The 15,157-nt window shown below is 31.5% G+C and overlaps 1 protein-coding gene across 1 annotated transcript in view; it reads right to left on the bottom strand.

The window, feature by feature from the left end:
* Positions 1-15,157, bottom strand: part of LOC135957706 (high affinity cationic amino acid transporter 1) — a 73,584-nt gene that overhangs the window by 12,746 nt on the left and 45,681 nt on the right. The window contains exon 2 of the mRNA XM_065508500.1: positions 4,258-4,383. Coding sequence (XP_065364572.1) covers positions 4,258-4,383 — 126 coding nt within the window. The remainder of the gene's footprint in view (positions 1-4,257; positions 4,384-15,157) is intronic.

Raw genomic sequence — 15,157 nt, 5'->3', positions numbered from 1 at the left:
CCTGAACTTTTAAAATCACGAAAAACACAGTCATTTTGACCCCAAATGCTCCTAAGGGTTAATTTCCATTTTGTGCTGTTATTGTAAATACTAGACTTCATGTTATATTTTTCTTAAGTTTCATTAAAATCGGCCCAAAAATATATAACATTTCGCTATCTTTCCATTAGAAATTCCAAATATTGAAAAATTTAACCTTTGACCTTCACGATTTAAGGGTTAGCGTTGTCCGTTTTTAGGAAAACTTTCAGAGTATATTTAGAATTGCCTGGACTATAATATTCTGAATAGGTTTTACTTAAAATTAATAACAGTAAGGAAATCCGGCTCATTCGCCAAAATATGGCCAAAAAATTAGGTTTTCTCTAAAATCGCAAAATTTATAGCGCAGGTACGGAAAAACTATATTCCCTATTATATTCCCAATAAATCTCCTTGTGGTGATCAAAAAATTCTAAAATTTGTTTAACAAAATTATTATTTTTTTTGGTCATACCTGCGAATATGTTAAGTGTATTCTATGAAGATAAAAACTCATATACAAGTAAATATGGATATATTTTAAGTAAAAATGAGCTTTTATTTTAATATTTCTCAAAATATATTAATTTTGTTCTACATTTCTTGTTCTAGTGGCCTGAGACGCATTAATGGCCTGGCGATTTTTTTTGTAACCTTTTATATCTCATTAGAAAGACAATTACGTGCACATTTCGATTCTTTTTATTTATGTTTTCCCCCTGAAAATGCACCTGAAAACTTTGGTAGTATTTTAGGTCATTGTGAAAGTATTCAGGGGGTACCGTTTCAACATTTCAAACATTTAATTCTAAGGGACACTCTAATATACATACATATATAATTCTTTGACAGAACTGAATTTTTGGTGATTATTTTAAAATTTTGTATGCCCGAGGTGATCCAGTTTGAGGAATGCCTCCATTCCAACTAAGGACCCATGTAAATACAAGTCAACTCAGCACTGACTGTGTGAAATTTCATTAAGATATCTCCAATCGTTCACGAGATATCGAATTATTTCCAAAATAAAAAGTTTCTAAACCACTGTGAAATGTATATATCACTCATTTGCAACAAGCTGTCATAACCCAAAATTTACAATTTGTAAACGAAATACTTCAACGACAAAATGTTTTTAGCTATTTCTATTTGTTAATGCAATTCCGGTTATTTTTTGGAAATTTGTATTTTTGAGTTTTGGTGATATTTCTGCAAATAAGCGATTCGTACATATGCATTCCTCATTAGCCAAATGGAGTAACTACATTGTCTGATGCTATTTTATTTTTGAAGCCCTATGCTCTTGATTAAGACAAAACTTATAATAAATGGGTTTAAAAAAAGGTTCGATACCACTTTATATAAGATCTATCAAAATTGTGTACTGACTACTGTTTATATTAAAAATAATTTTGAAGACATGAAATATTAAAATTAAAAATGATTGGTAGTTAATCCATTTGGCATCTAAGGCATTCTTACATACATACTTATTAGTAAATTATTAACAATTTGTATTTAATATATGGGGGATTTCATGTCAAGTGAACCAACTTTTGAAATCGATGTCTTCCGATCGGGATGAAATTTGCACCAAGGTTAGCTCTATTGGATAGTAACTCAGACACAATTTTTCAACAACATCGGTCGAGAACTCTCTGAGTTATAGGGGGTAAAATTTTGACAATTTGGTCAAACAGGGGTTTTTTTCTTATCCATGTAACTTATTACCTATTGTTCTTAGCAAAATGTGTTCCAAATAGTATAGATAGCTATTTCTTCGATCTTTCGAAAAAAAATATTTAAAAAAAAAAATAAAAAATTTTTAATATTTTTTTTCCGAAATCAAAAACTTTTTTGACTTTTTTTTAAAATACGCTATTTTTTTTTATTTTTTTTTTTTTCTTAAAATAAAGTTTAGATATTTTCCTTGAACACCTACTTGGTCGCTTAGTGGGATGCGAGTGGGATATCTATCAAAATAAATATTTTGTAACTCAAAACATAAAATTTTTGACTTTTTTTGCAAAATCAAAAACTTTGTTGACTTTTTTTTTTCAAAATGGACCCTTTTTTAATCTTTTTTTTTAGGTCAAACAAAAGCTTAGATATTATCCTTGAAGACCCTTTTGGTCGCTTAGTGGGATGCGAGTGGGATATCTATCAAAATAAATATTTTTTAACTCAAGACTTACAATTTTTGACTTTTTTTTTTGCAAATACGATTTTTTTTCCAAATGGGCCCTTTTTTAAAATTTTTTTTGTAGTCAAAAGAAAGCTTAGGTCCATTCCTTTAAGATATTTTTAGTCCCTTAGTGGGATGCGAGTGGGATATCTATCAAAATAAATATTTTGTAACGCAAGACATACAATTTTTTAATTTTTTTTTGCAAAATCAAAATTTTTTTCCAATATGGGCCCTTTTTTAATTTTTTTTTTTGCTCAAAAGAAAGCCTAGGTCCATTCCTTTAAGATATTTTTAGTCCCTTAGTGGGATGCGAGTGGGATATCTATCAAAATAAATGTTTTAACACAAAAATTGTATGTCTTGAGTTACAAAACATTTATTTTGATATATATCCCACTCGCATCCCACTAAGCGATCAAAACCATCTTAAAGGAATAGGCCTAAGCTTTCTTTATAGCAAAAAAAAAAATTACAAAAAGGGCCCATTTAAAAAAAAAGTCAAAAAAGTTTTTGATTTTGCCAAAAAATCAAAAATTGTATATCTTGAGTTACAAAATATTTATTTTGATAGATATCCCACTCGTATCCCACTAAGGGACCTAAAATATCTTAAAGGAATGGACCTAAGCTTTCTTTTGACTAAAAAAAAATTTTTAAAAAAGGGCCCATTTTGAAAAAAAATTCGAATTTGCAAAAAAAAAGTCAATAATTGAATGTCTTGAGTTACAACATTTTTATTTTAATAGATATCCTACTCACATCTTCCTAAGTGACAAAATAGGTCTTAAAGGAAAAGACCTAAGCTTTCTTTTGAGCAAAAAAAATTTTTAAAAAAAAGTCCCATATTGGAAAAAAATTTCGATTTTGCAAAAAAAAATTAAAAAATTGTATGTCTTGCGTTACAAAATATTTATTTTGATAGATATCCCACTCGCATCCCACTAAGGGACTAAAAATATCTTAAAGGAATGGACCTAGGCTTTCTTTTGAGCAAAAAAAAAAATTAAAAAAGGGCCATATTGGAAAAAAAATTTTGATTTTGCAAAAAAAAATTAAAAAATTGTATGTCTTGCGTTACAAAATATTTATTTTGATAGATATCCTACTCGCATCCCACTAAGGGACTAAAAATATCTTAAAGGAATGGACCTAAGCTTTCTTTTGACTACAAAAAAAATTTTAAAAAAAGGGCCCATTTGGAAAAAAAATCGTATTTGCAAAAAAAAAAGTCAATAATTGTAAGTCTTGAGTTAAAAAATATTTATTTTGATAGATATCCCACTCGCATCCCACTAAGCGACCAAAAGGGTCTTCAAGGATAATATCTAAGCTTTTGTTTGACCTAAAAAAAAAGATTAAAAAAGGGTCCATTTTGAAAAAAAAAAGTCAACAAAGTTTTTGATTTTGCAAAAAAAGTCAAAAATTTTATGTTTTGAGTTACAAAATATTTATTTTGATAGATATCCCACTCGCATCCCACTAAGCGACCAAGTAGGTGTTCAAGGAAAATATCTAAACTTTATTTTTTAAAAAAAAAAAAAATAAAAAAAAATAGCGTATTTTAAAAAAAAGTCAAAAAAGTTTTTGATTTCGGAAAAAAAGTATTAAAAATTTTTTATTTTTTTTTTTAAATATTTTTTTTCGAAAGATCGAAGAAATAGCTATCTATGCTATTTGGAACACATTTTGCTAAGAACAATAGGTAATAAGTTACATGGATAAGAAAAAACCCCTGTTTGACCAAATTGTCAAAATTTTACCCCCTATAACTCAGAGAGTTCTCGACCGATGTTGTTGAAAAATTGTGTCTGAGTTACTATCCAATAGAGCTAACCTTGGTGCAAATTTCATCCCGATCGGAAGACATCGATTTCAAAAGTTGGTTCACTTGACATGAAATCCCCCATATATAAACATACACTAAATACAGTGTAAATAATTTGTAATTGTTAATTGCAATAAATAATTAATGAAGGAAAATTCTGTTAAAATGTTTGTACTAAATAGTCGCCAGTACTTGCAGACAGATAGAAATAATATTTACTTACTGTTAATTTTGGCTTTGAAGGTTGTGAATTGCCGTCCTGTAACTGTTTAACATCCTTGGTTCGTATTAACTTTGGTAATAATGTGGCACTATTTACACCAGGCGGCAAGGGAACTTTGAATTTGACCTGAAAATGTCAAAGATGAAAGAAAGTTGAATGATTACTTAAATACAATCAAAGAAAAACAAGTAAAAAACAAGATAATTTTTTAATTATATTAATTTATTTATTATTATGAACTTCTAGTAATTAATAAGTCAATTGCGGTTATATACCAGAAATAGATTTTATTAAAAGTAATTACTTATGATGTTTATAATTTTAAAGTTTCGTGGTGTCGTTGATATATTTAGCTTCCACGTAATTAGAGTTTTTCTTTTCCCGGGAAATCGGGATTGATTTTGTAATTTCCCGGTATTCCGGGAATTCCCGCCTAAAACAAATTATTCAGTTTTAAAAATACAGACTTCGTTAAAAATCTAAAAAAAGTCTTTGGTTTTAAAATTTAATTAGATACAAATAAAATAATCCAATAAAAATTTAATATAAAGTATTTTTATTATATACAAACCTTCAAACCTTCTTCAATTTCCATTCGATTTTGTTTTACCTTCGTTAGATTCCAATTAATTCTGTTAATTCGCAAATTATTATTTTTTTAATTTTGATTTGGCAATGTTTTGCTTATTAAATCAAAAATTAAGTAAAGATGTTAATCCAAAAATTTTTATTTTACTCTTTTTGAAAAAAACAAATATTAAAATAATTCCACTTTCGATCGGAATAGAATTCTGTTTTTGGAATAATATGAATAATGAACTTGTTATTGGTCTATTTGGGTTAAATCTTTTTTGCTGTATGAATCTTCTGCATGTTTTGGAGCTTTAAGCTTCTTTTAGAGAAAGTCAAGTTCAAAAAACATTACATAAATCTAAGGAAAATAATTCCCGGGAATTCCGGCATTTCGTGGAATTCCCCGGATTTCGTGTCCCGCGTCCCATATAATTTTTTTCAAAATGTTAAAAGTCTCAATGATAATATTAACAGAATAAGTCTGGATACTACAAACCCATATCGAGTGGATCAAATAAACTAAATACTAAAAAGACAAAAGCTAGAGTTAATTGCAAAATTGCATCCCCTCACCAATCATAGGCTTCTGGTTTTGCAAAGAAAATTATACAGACAAACTGGAAAAACGTACGTAAAAATAATGGATACTTTTTCATTATTTATTTTCTTAATTTTATATGATGAATAATGATAATCTCCCGGAAGCTATTCGGCTACAAAAGACCTCGGAATTATTTCAATGGTCTATGTATGTTGAAACGTCCAGATGGCTCGTACACTAAATCACTGGAGGAGACCAGCAATCTTCTCCTGGATACTCAGTTTCCTGGTTCGATGTCTTTCAGTCCAACTCCGATTCAAACATTGGTTCCCTCAATATCCCAAAGTAATTGCCGGTTGGTACGTAGAATCTTCGGATTATAGCGGGTAAAGTGGGCGTAATCAGATGGAATTTTTCCATGCTTTCTACAGAAATGAGGTGAAATTATTGTCCCTCAACTATCGAAATCTTCAAATCAAGTCTATTGACTTGTGCCAATGACTTGGAGTGAGGTTAAAAGCGGTGTTTATACCTAAGGCTGGGGGCAAATCTGAACAACTGCGAAAGTCGTTCATACCAATTAGTCTTAGCTGGGGATATTTATCTTATGATGAATCCTATAAATCGTTTCCAATTTGCTTATCAGCCTGTCTAATTTACGGTGACTGCTATTCATCATGTGAGGACGTTAATCGATAAGATCGTAGGTGCCAATTACATATCGCTATGTGCATTTATTGACATTCAGGGGGCCTTCGTTAATACGCCATACGGTGCTATTGATCTGGCATTGCATAGGAAAGATTATCCGTACATTATAAGCAAATGGATATTGGAAGGATCATTGAAAATCATTAGAGCAACTAGGAGATGTCCAAAAGGTGGCGTATTATCGCCTCTATTATGGACTCTAGCTAACGATGACCTACTGGAAAAATTTAATAACTTGGGATTCCCTACATATGATTACGCCAACGACTTAGTAATTTCTGTTACTAGGTGTGATAACGCAACGATATCGGAAAGAACGCAGACTGATCTGAATATAAAAACCAAGTGGTGCTTGGAACAAAGGTTGACCATTAACACAGCCGAGACAATTCTTGTACCATTTACCATTTAACGGAGAGTTACAAGACTCATAGAGCCTACATTGAATGGCTCATCTATTGGGTTTCCTAAGGAGGTAAAATATCTTGGGCTTACAATTGCTAGGACTCTCACTTGAAATTCTCACTTATCCAAAACTATCAAAAAAGCTACTAGGGCTACTTTGGTAAAACGTGGGGGTTAAAACCGAAGATGATTTACTGTTTTTGAAATAAAGTGACTGACAGCTGACTGAGAGATCATTATTTGATAAGATCTATCGACACATTTATTTTTCTATTACTAGGTCCATGAGGACTCATGCTATGGATGTTTCAACACATCCCACCCTTACATATTTTGGTAATGGAGGAGGCCTATAGCAGTGCATTCTGATTATCGGGGAAATCCCGTGTAATGCCGGGTGATCTGGTTGGGCACATGCGCATTCTAGTATTGCAGTATCAGACTATATGTCACCAACTTTGGTGTTACATAGAAAGTTTAGGGTCCTTATAACTGAAAGGGATGAGTGGTTAAATCAGATATGGTGGCAGGAGAATGCCGATCAGGTTTACTGATGTTTCCAAACGGGCTATTGGTGACACTGGGGCTGGTACCTATGGGCCCAATTTTCAAAGGGGTATTCCAATGGGTACATAACCATCAATATTTCAGGCGGAGATTTACGCTATCCTTATATGCTCCAATGAATGTTTAAGAAGGATATTAAGGAATACTACGATATTTGTTATTTCGGATAGCCAGGCTGCTCCCAGGCGTCCCCCAGGGCCTTAATGGCTCCGTACGTAATTAATCTTTCACCAAATAGAATAGTTGGTTTCATACTTAGCCTAAATCTGTTGGGATGACAACAATTTTGAGGCAGTGGGTAAAGCCTCAGTAATAATAATATACTATATTTTAAAAAAATTAGAAGAACTAAGAAGTATTTTCTCTATATTTTAGTGGTACTTTATAATAATGAACATAGAACATAAGAATTAGACACATAACACTGACTGTGTTAGAACCAAAGTATAACAAGTAGTCCAACTCTTTGACAGCAGTACCTAACTTTAAACATGTGTTAGTGAAAAAGTACCTAAGTCTAAATATGTGTTAGTAACACAAATGTATATGTGTTGGTGCCTTTTTAATTTTCACCACACACACAGAGTTCTATAAAAATGTTTAAATTTTAATTTATTTAAATTTTATTCTATTTTCAATACCAAAAATTGAAACTCTGTTCTATAGTTTAATTTATACCACAAACAAAATAAAATGTCAAAATTATTTTAAAAAATATTTTCTAGTTTGTGCAAAATGGACGTGATTTGGAACTGAAAAAGTGTCAAATGTGTTAAAAAAAAAATTAAGAAATAGTGTGTGTTAATGATTTAACGTGTTTTGATCTATTTAATCTATAATTTCTGATTAAAAATTCGAGACTTTTGATTGGTTTACATCTCTCACAAGGGTGTTGAATTCACATGGTACCCGTATATGTGAGAGAGTAATATTGAAAAATAGAGAGTCGGACTACTTGGTATACTTTGGTTAGAACCCACAAAAGATGGTACTTTTCGATTTTTCCATTACAATGAGCCAATAAACAGGAAATTAGAGACAAGTTATCCTGAATGAGTGATAATTCGCAAAGGGGAACTAAATAAAATACCTACTAACGTAGCTAGTCAAGTAACCATGAATTCCATACATTGACTACTTCGGACCAGCTTTAAGACAGTCTCTTGGTAATCCATGTAGAGTAAATTTTATTCATTTTACACATTTTTCATGGTTTACTTATTTAAACTTTTAATTAATATTTAATTGTACGAGTAAATTTTAAAAAAACATTAAACAATTATAAAAACATTTTTTTACGCAAAATAAATATTGTTTGTTTGGTCTATTAATTAAAAAAGAAAATCGCTTTGAAATCATTGTTTATTTATATGTGAGTACATTATGTACACGTACATACAGTGACACTCAAAATTAATTTAAACAAAAATCGTAGTATTATTTTTTTGTTGTCGTCGCTTTTATTTAAGAATTAGCGGGGAGTTTTGAGATTTTGGAAAAAAAGATTTTGCGTTTTAGTTTGGAGCTTATTAGCTATAAAATGTTTAGCTTCAATTTCTGATAATTTCTATTAATTCAAAAAATTTCAAAATTGAAACTTAAATATAATTAAAATTTTATTATCCTACTAGCTGTCCCGGCAAACGTTGTTCTGTCATAGCTCTCACAAAGTTTGAATTTTTACTTTGTATGGGAGGTGCCATGCCCATTGTTCCTATATATATGGGTTAATTGTGAATCTAAACCATTCAGGCACCCACTCAAACACAGACAACAAATTTCATCGAAATCGGCACAGCCATTACCCAGCGGGAAAAAATGATAGGACTTCAGTTTGTAGGCCTTCTAAAAGGCATACTTGCACATTCTTAAAGATCCGATACTCATTCCACTCTGCCTGCTCTTAGAAGGTGTTCAAGAAGGCCTATGAATCCCCTTCTAATAACAAGTGGTTAAATAAAAATAGTCTACATCAAAAAATAAATTACTCTGCATCTCTTTGATTAACTCTCTTTACAAAATTTACAACAATAAATTGCTTGATGTGGCTTCTTATTTATTTTTGTTGTTTTGTTAGTATGTAATCAGAAATTATCATGTTTCAAAAAATTAAACAAACAAAATAGGTCTTCCATGGTAGACGTTCTATAAAACTTGCAAATGTACGACTTTTCATAGGCTGTCCTTTGATGCCTTATTCTAATGCTTTTTTTCTCTTTTAGCCACTTTATTAGGTCTTCTCATGTAGCCCTTCCATAAGACTTTGCAGGCTTTGCAGTAGTCCTACCTTTCTAGGCATTCCATATGGCATTCCTCTACAGGCCTTTCATTATATCAGTAATAACAGGTTTTTGTACAAAGTAGACCTTCTAATAGCTCTTCCCAATTAGGCCTTCTAGAAGCCCTTGCAAAGTAGACCTTCTAGTAGCCCTTCCTAAGTAGGCCTTCTCTCAGCCCTCTAACAGCAGCGAGTGCGCAAGGCATTGGCTCGCAATGACACACCGTGTAAAATTGAAATGATTTTGCAATGCGGCTAGAAGTCCTTGTGTCTGCAAAAGAAGGCCTTTAGGAAGGCCTCTATACTGCATCTTTTTCCCGCTGGGTAAGGAGGAGTTCTGTTACTAACACACGTACAGAAGAATTATAAGGAGTGAGATCGAAAAATTCTTAACATACATATATGTTTATAAAAAAGAAACCACTAAACTTACAGCTTTAATTTTTTTTTTATTTGATTGAAATTATTATTACAATTTACAAAAAAAAATATTTTTATAGTTTTAATCACTAGTGATGAAATTTTGAACCTTTTTCGGAAACCCTTCCATTAACGTTTTTATAGTGCTTTCTGTCACTTTGCTCGAATATGTAGTCCATCTCCGTTTAAAATCTACCACACTTTTGGACACCTTTTTTGTACTCTTCAATTCTCTTTTAACAAGAGCCCAATATCTCTCCACTGGCCTTAGCTCCGGGCAGTTTGGAGGATTTGCCTCTCTTGGTACAAATACCACATTATTGTTCTTGTACCACTCAAGGGCTTGTTTGCCATAGTGACAGGATGCCAAGTCAGGCCAAAAATAAGTGGACACATTATGAAGTCTTATGAATGGAAGCAGCCTTTTTTGTAAACATTCCTTGATGTAAATTTCGGTATTTATAGAGCCCGTTGTAACAAATGAGTGGCTTCTTTTGCCGCAACTGCATATTGCTTGCCATACCAAGAACTTTCTGGGAAATTTTGTCTGCTTTTGGGTCCTAAACTTTTCTTCAACATTCCCTCGAGCATCAGCAACATAAAATTTTTGACCTGGAAGTTGCGAAAAATCTGCCAGAACATACGTTTCGTCATCCATTATGCAGCAAGAATATTTTTTTATAAAACTTGACTTCAATTTCCGTGCTCTGTTTTTGGCCTCTAAATTTTTAGTAGCGTTCCTGTCAGGAACTTTTTGAGCCTTGTATGTTTTTAAACCTGCATTAGCTTTAACTTTTCGTACCAAATAGTCCGAGCACTGAGCTAACCGGGCTGCTTTCCTACCGGATGTGTTGGGAGCTCTTTTGAAAATGCGTTCTATTTTTTTGGCTTTAGAAACATCATGTGGACCATTCCTTCTACCTGAACCAGGTTTTCTATCAACTGACAAGTTCTCCCGGTACTGTTTAATAACATTGGAAACAGTTTGACGGCAGACCTTTGTATGCTTGGCCAACTTTTTGTAAGACCAAGTTGGGTTTTGTTGAAAATATTTAATAATTTCAGTACGCACTTTTTTCTGGTCACTCATTTTAATCAGATTAACAAAAAAATTAATATAATTGACATTACACATAATAACTGACATGTTTTTCAAAGGTAACTTGATCAAAAAAAAATTCAAATAATACTTGGGTTAAAAAATGTAATGAAAAACGTGTGTTAAGAATTTTTCGATCTCACTCCTTATATATAAAGATTTGCTTTATAACAAAAATTCATTTCATATCTGTTCGTATTTGTTCAAATTACGAGCTTTACAAAGGTGGTAAAATTTTACCCCTGTATCACACCTTGTATTCTAATAGAAATATAGTTTTATAAAATCATATGTTCTTCCGTACGACGTGTTTCTACATCATTTTGCAATCGCAGTAGAAATTTAGAAAGCATCGATTTATTACCACTTTGCCGCATTTAAACGAAATTATCTAAATTTTATGCTAGAAGTATCGTGAGGAAGAGAAATTAAAATATTGATGTATAAAAAATTAATTTGTTGTTCGAATTGTAATGTTATTATAACCTTCGCCATGAGTGGAAAGTCTAATTTTTCGATCTTTTTCGATCCTAATATATTATGATAGATTATGTTTCAAACAAAGGTTTTAAACGAATAATAAAGGAGGAGTATAAACAAAAAATAAGATGTTTCATTTGTTTATGAGACAGCAGTGCTAAACATGACCATTGGATTAAAAAAGACTGGCCGAATAGATGTTATAAACCTGCCTTTGGCGTCCACATATAAGATAATTTTGCCTTCATTACATATCACATTGGGACTTTTAACGAAAGACAACGATTTCATACATTCAATGAATAATTTAGAAACCGCGGCTTGGAAATCTCTTATTGTCGTTGTGTAAAATTTCTTAGGAAATCAGAAGACTGAAATTTACGAGGAATTAGTTATAGTCCTTTTAATGTAATATGTAGATATTAATTCGACTAATGATCGTTCGATTAATCGAATAATTTCTTATGAATAATTATTCGAACAATTTAAAAATGGCCATTTTTGAATAACGAATAATTCAAACAATTTTATGTAGAATAATCGAATAAATGTTCATATACATTAGGGTGGGTCGATTTTTTTTTTCACGAAAAATCATATAGCAGAAATGCATTCTACGGAAAATTCTAAGAAATTTTCCCCAAGGAACCATAGGTCTAAAATCAAATCCTATCTTGCGCATTTCGTCTTTTATCGAATGATATTTCAATATAATTTTTTTTTAATACTTTTTTTATTGGATAAAAGACGAAATGCGCAAGATAGAATTTGATTTCAGACCTATGGTTTCTTGAGGAAACTTTCTTAGAATTTTCCGTAGATTGCGTTTCTGCTATACGATTTTTTTACTTTTTGATCCTCCATACAAATCGATCCGGCCTAATATACATATATTTAAATTTATTAAATTGCTTAAAATTTTTCATAATTTCAAATTTAAACAAGTAATAATGACTCACAGAAATTGTATTGTTTCTGAAATTCGACAAATAACTAACGACAAAGAGACTTTCGATCACTGTAGATGAGTGCTCCGATAGCTCCTCCCATAAATATATAAATACTACTGCAAGAAGTTACAATTCAAAAAATAAATCTTTCAAAATTTTTAACTTAGGACTTGAACCAATGAAAATAAAAGGTACGTAATAAAATATTTGTTATTTAGCTGGCGAAATATTAGAAGAATTGCAATTAATAATCAAAATATTAATTAAAAGATTAAAGTGGAGTTGAATGTGATGGAGAATGTGATTTTGAAACAGTCGTCGAAAGTAGGATGACATTTATAATGTTTACATTGAAATAGATGAAGGCCATGATCTTAAAATAGATGTATATAAGTGATGTTATTAACAGCGTACGTTAGTGTTGCAAAATATTTAATAAATCGAATGATAAACACAAATATTGCAAACTAACGCTGCACAATGGGGCAGAATCGAAATTGTTTGGAAATAAATCTGGCATTTCTAAACGGCTGGTCCGATCGGGATAAAATTTGAATTGGGCGTAGCCAAGGAGTATTCGAGTTTAAGCTATGGGGACTCAAAGTAGGGTACCTTCGACATGAAAAATTTTTAAACACGTGCCATTTTTTGTTTCCCATCCGATTTCAAAGAATTTTATATGTTTGGAAAGCGCTCCGCTAGATCTTGAAAAAACATGTGTGCTATTTATCTCTTATAATTTCCTAGTTATAGGCATTTCAAAATTGAAATTTTAAAATTTTGCCATACCTTGGTCCGCTTTTTTAAAAATATAGAGCGTACTTTTGGACCGAATGAACTCGAATTTTTTTGTTAGTTAGACAACTAAATTACCAGTAACATACAAGAGATTTCAGAGCAATATCAATTACGAATCCAAAAATAACGGATTTTCAATTTAAAAATTCAAAAAATAGTATATTTTTACTGTTTTTTGAACAAAAAAAAAAAACATGTGGGCCCTACGCCCTTTGGAAATTGACCTATTTTTTTTATCAAAATTTCAACTTTGGGCCACATGTTCTAAAATCCCAAAGCTAGGATCAGAAAACGGAAAGCAGCTTTGGAAACCCTGATGTGTTTCCTAAAGTACTTTCCCATGGAACCTATAGGCAAAATTGTAAAAAAATACCATTTTTGGGATTTCGCTCCAATTTTTAGGAATTGCGGGATTCTCTTTGACCTTTTGACAAGTTTTTTTACACCTTGTTATTTAGAATGAGACACTTAAAAAACGCTGAAAATTTCATTGAGTTTCGCTGATAAATAAAGATTTTATTACATACTACATATTCATTGAGTTTACAAAAAAAATTTAAAGTCAATATCTCAATTAGATTCAAAAATATGCCACTTTGCTCGATGAGAAGATTCTATATGTGTAAGTTTTTTGAGATCGGAACACAAACGAAGAAATAGGATCATTTTTAAAATTGAACATACCCGAGGTGTCCTACTTTAGGGACCCCTGGTCAAAATTATTGAAGATAGATACCAAGGTCGCTGTGATGATGGCATATTACTGCTGGAGTGCCACACGGGAGTGTCCTAAGGAACTCCATCGTAAAAAAGCTAAAAACGAAGATTCTAACCTGTAAAATAATTTAGAATGTTGTAAAATCATATATTTTCTTTTTTTTAACCCATCAATTTCTCGCAAACTCGTAGCATTGAAAAAATATATTTTAGTTTTGGCTGCGCTGAATTAAACATTAATTTTAGTTGGGAATATCATCCACAACTTTGTTTTGGTAGAAGGTCCACCCTAATGTACATGTATACATGAATTTATTTTCCAGGATATTTATGCAAGTATTTAATCGCCTGAATGTGTCCGTGCAGTCGTATGTGTGCATGTTTCAACTGACCATGCATGAGTAGAGGAAGAGAAAAGACGAAAAGAAATGTAAAATAAAACACAGTAAAGAGAAATGAAATCAAGGTCCTTTATTTTGTTTTTTGCTGAGCTTTGGAATAACATAAATTGCATGCACAACATTGTGGTGTTGCTCTATTCTCGGTATTGTGTGGCAAATTGTAAGGAAACAATTGTTGATTGGATGTGTAAATGTGTAATGTTAGTATGTACATATGAATGTGTATGGGTTTGTGTTTGAGTATGTGTGTGTATGTGTTTTGTTTTATTAACAAAAAATCAACTTCCGTTTTATCGTGTGCCTTTTCATACTCAATATCACAAACATTCATACACATTTCCCCTCTAGAGTGCAGTGTTGTAGCTTTGAGTGAATTATTAGATGCAGTTTTATTTTTCATCAAGAAATATTTATGAGGCAGTTGGTATATATTTTCTTATACATACATTCTAACAAATGTAAGTATATTTTTATTTAAGATCGAGTAAATTATTTGCTGTGATGTTCTTGCTAATTGTTTATACCAATGTACATTAGATGGCCCTCATTTTGGAATTTTTGATGAAGTTTTAAAATTGTTCTCTATCATCTAAAAATCAAATGCTGAAAATTTATGCAATATGTTATGTTTATTTGAGATACAAATGTTAAAGTTTTCAAAAAATCATTCTACAAGAGGATTGGATTTTATTTGTGTTACTATTTCAAAAGTCGTACGTAAAGTGTTATCGTCTAGAACAGCACGTATATGTCTAAGAATTCTTATTAGTGGCTTATAAGACATAAGTGTGGAGGCGGAAGTTACGGGAATCTTGTCTAAACGAGGTCCTTTCGACTCTACTTGACTGTTGGAGAGCAGCGAACTCCCACGTTAACCAAAATACGGGATACTGTTCGTTTACTTTTAAAAACATGCAACGAGAGAGTGTTAAAAGTGACAGATCGTTGATAGAAAAGTGG

This window comes from Calliphora vicina, chromosome 4 (genome assembly GCF_958450345.1).
Source record: "Calliphora vicina chromosome 4, idCalVici1.1, whole genome shotgun sequence".
NCBI classification, from domain to species: Eukaryota; Metazoa; Arthropoda; class Insecta; order Diptera; family Calliphoridae; genus Calliphora; species Calliphora vicina.
Note: the sequence above shows the minus strand (reverse complement) of the source record. Positions and strands in the feature narration are given on the sequence as shown.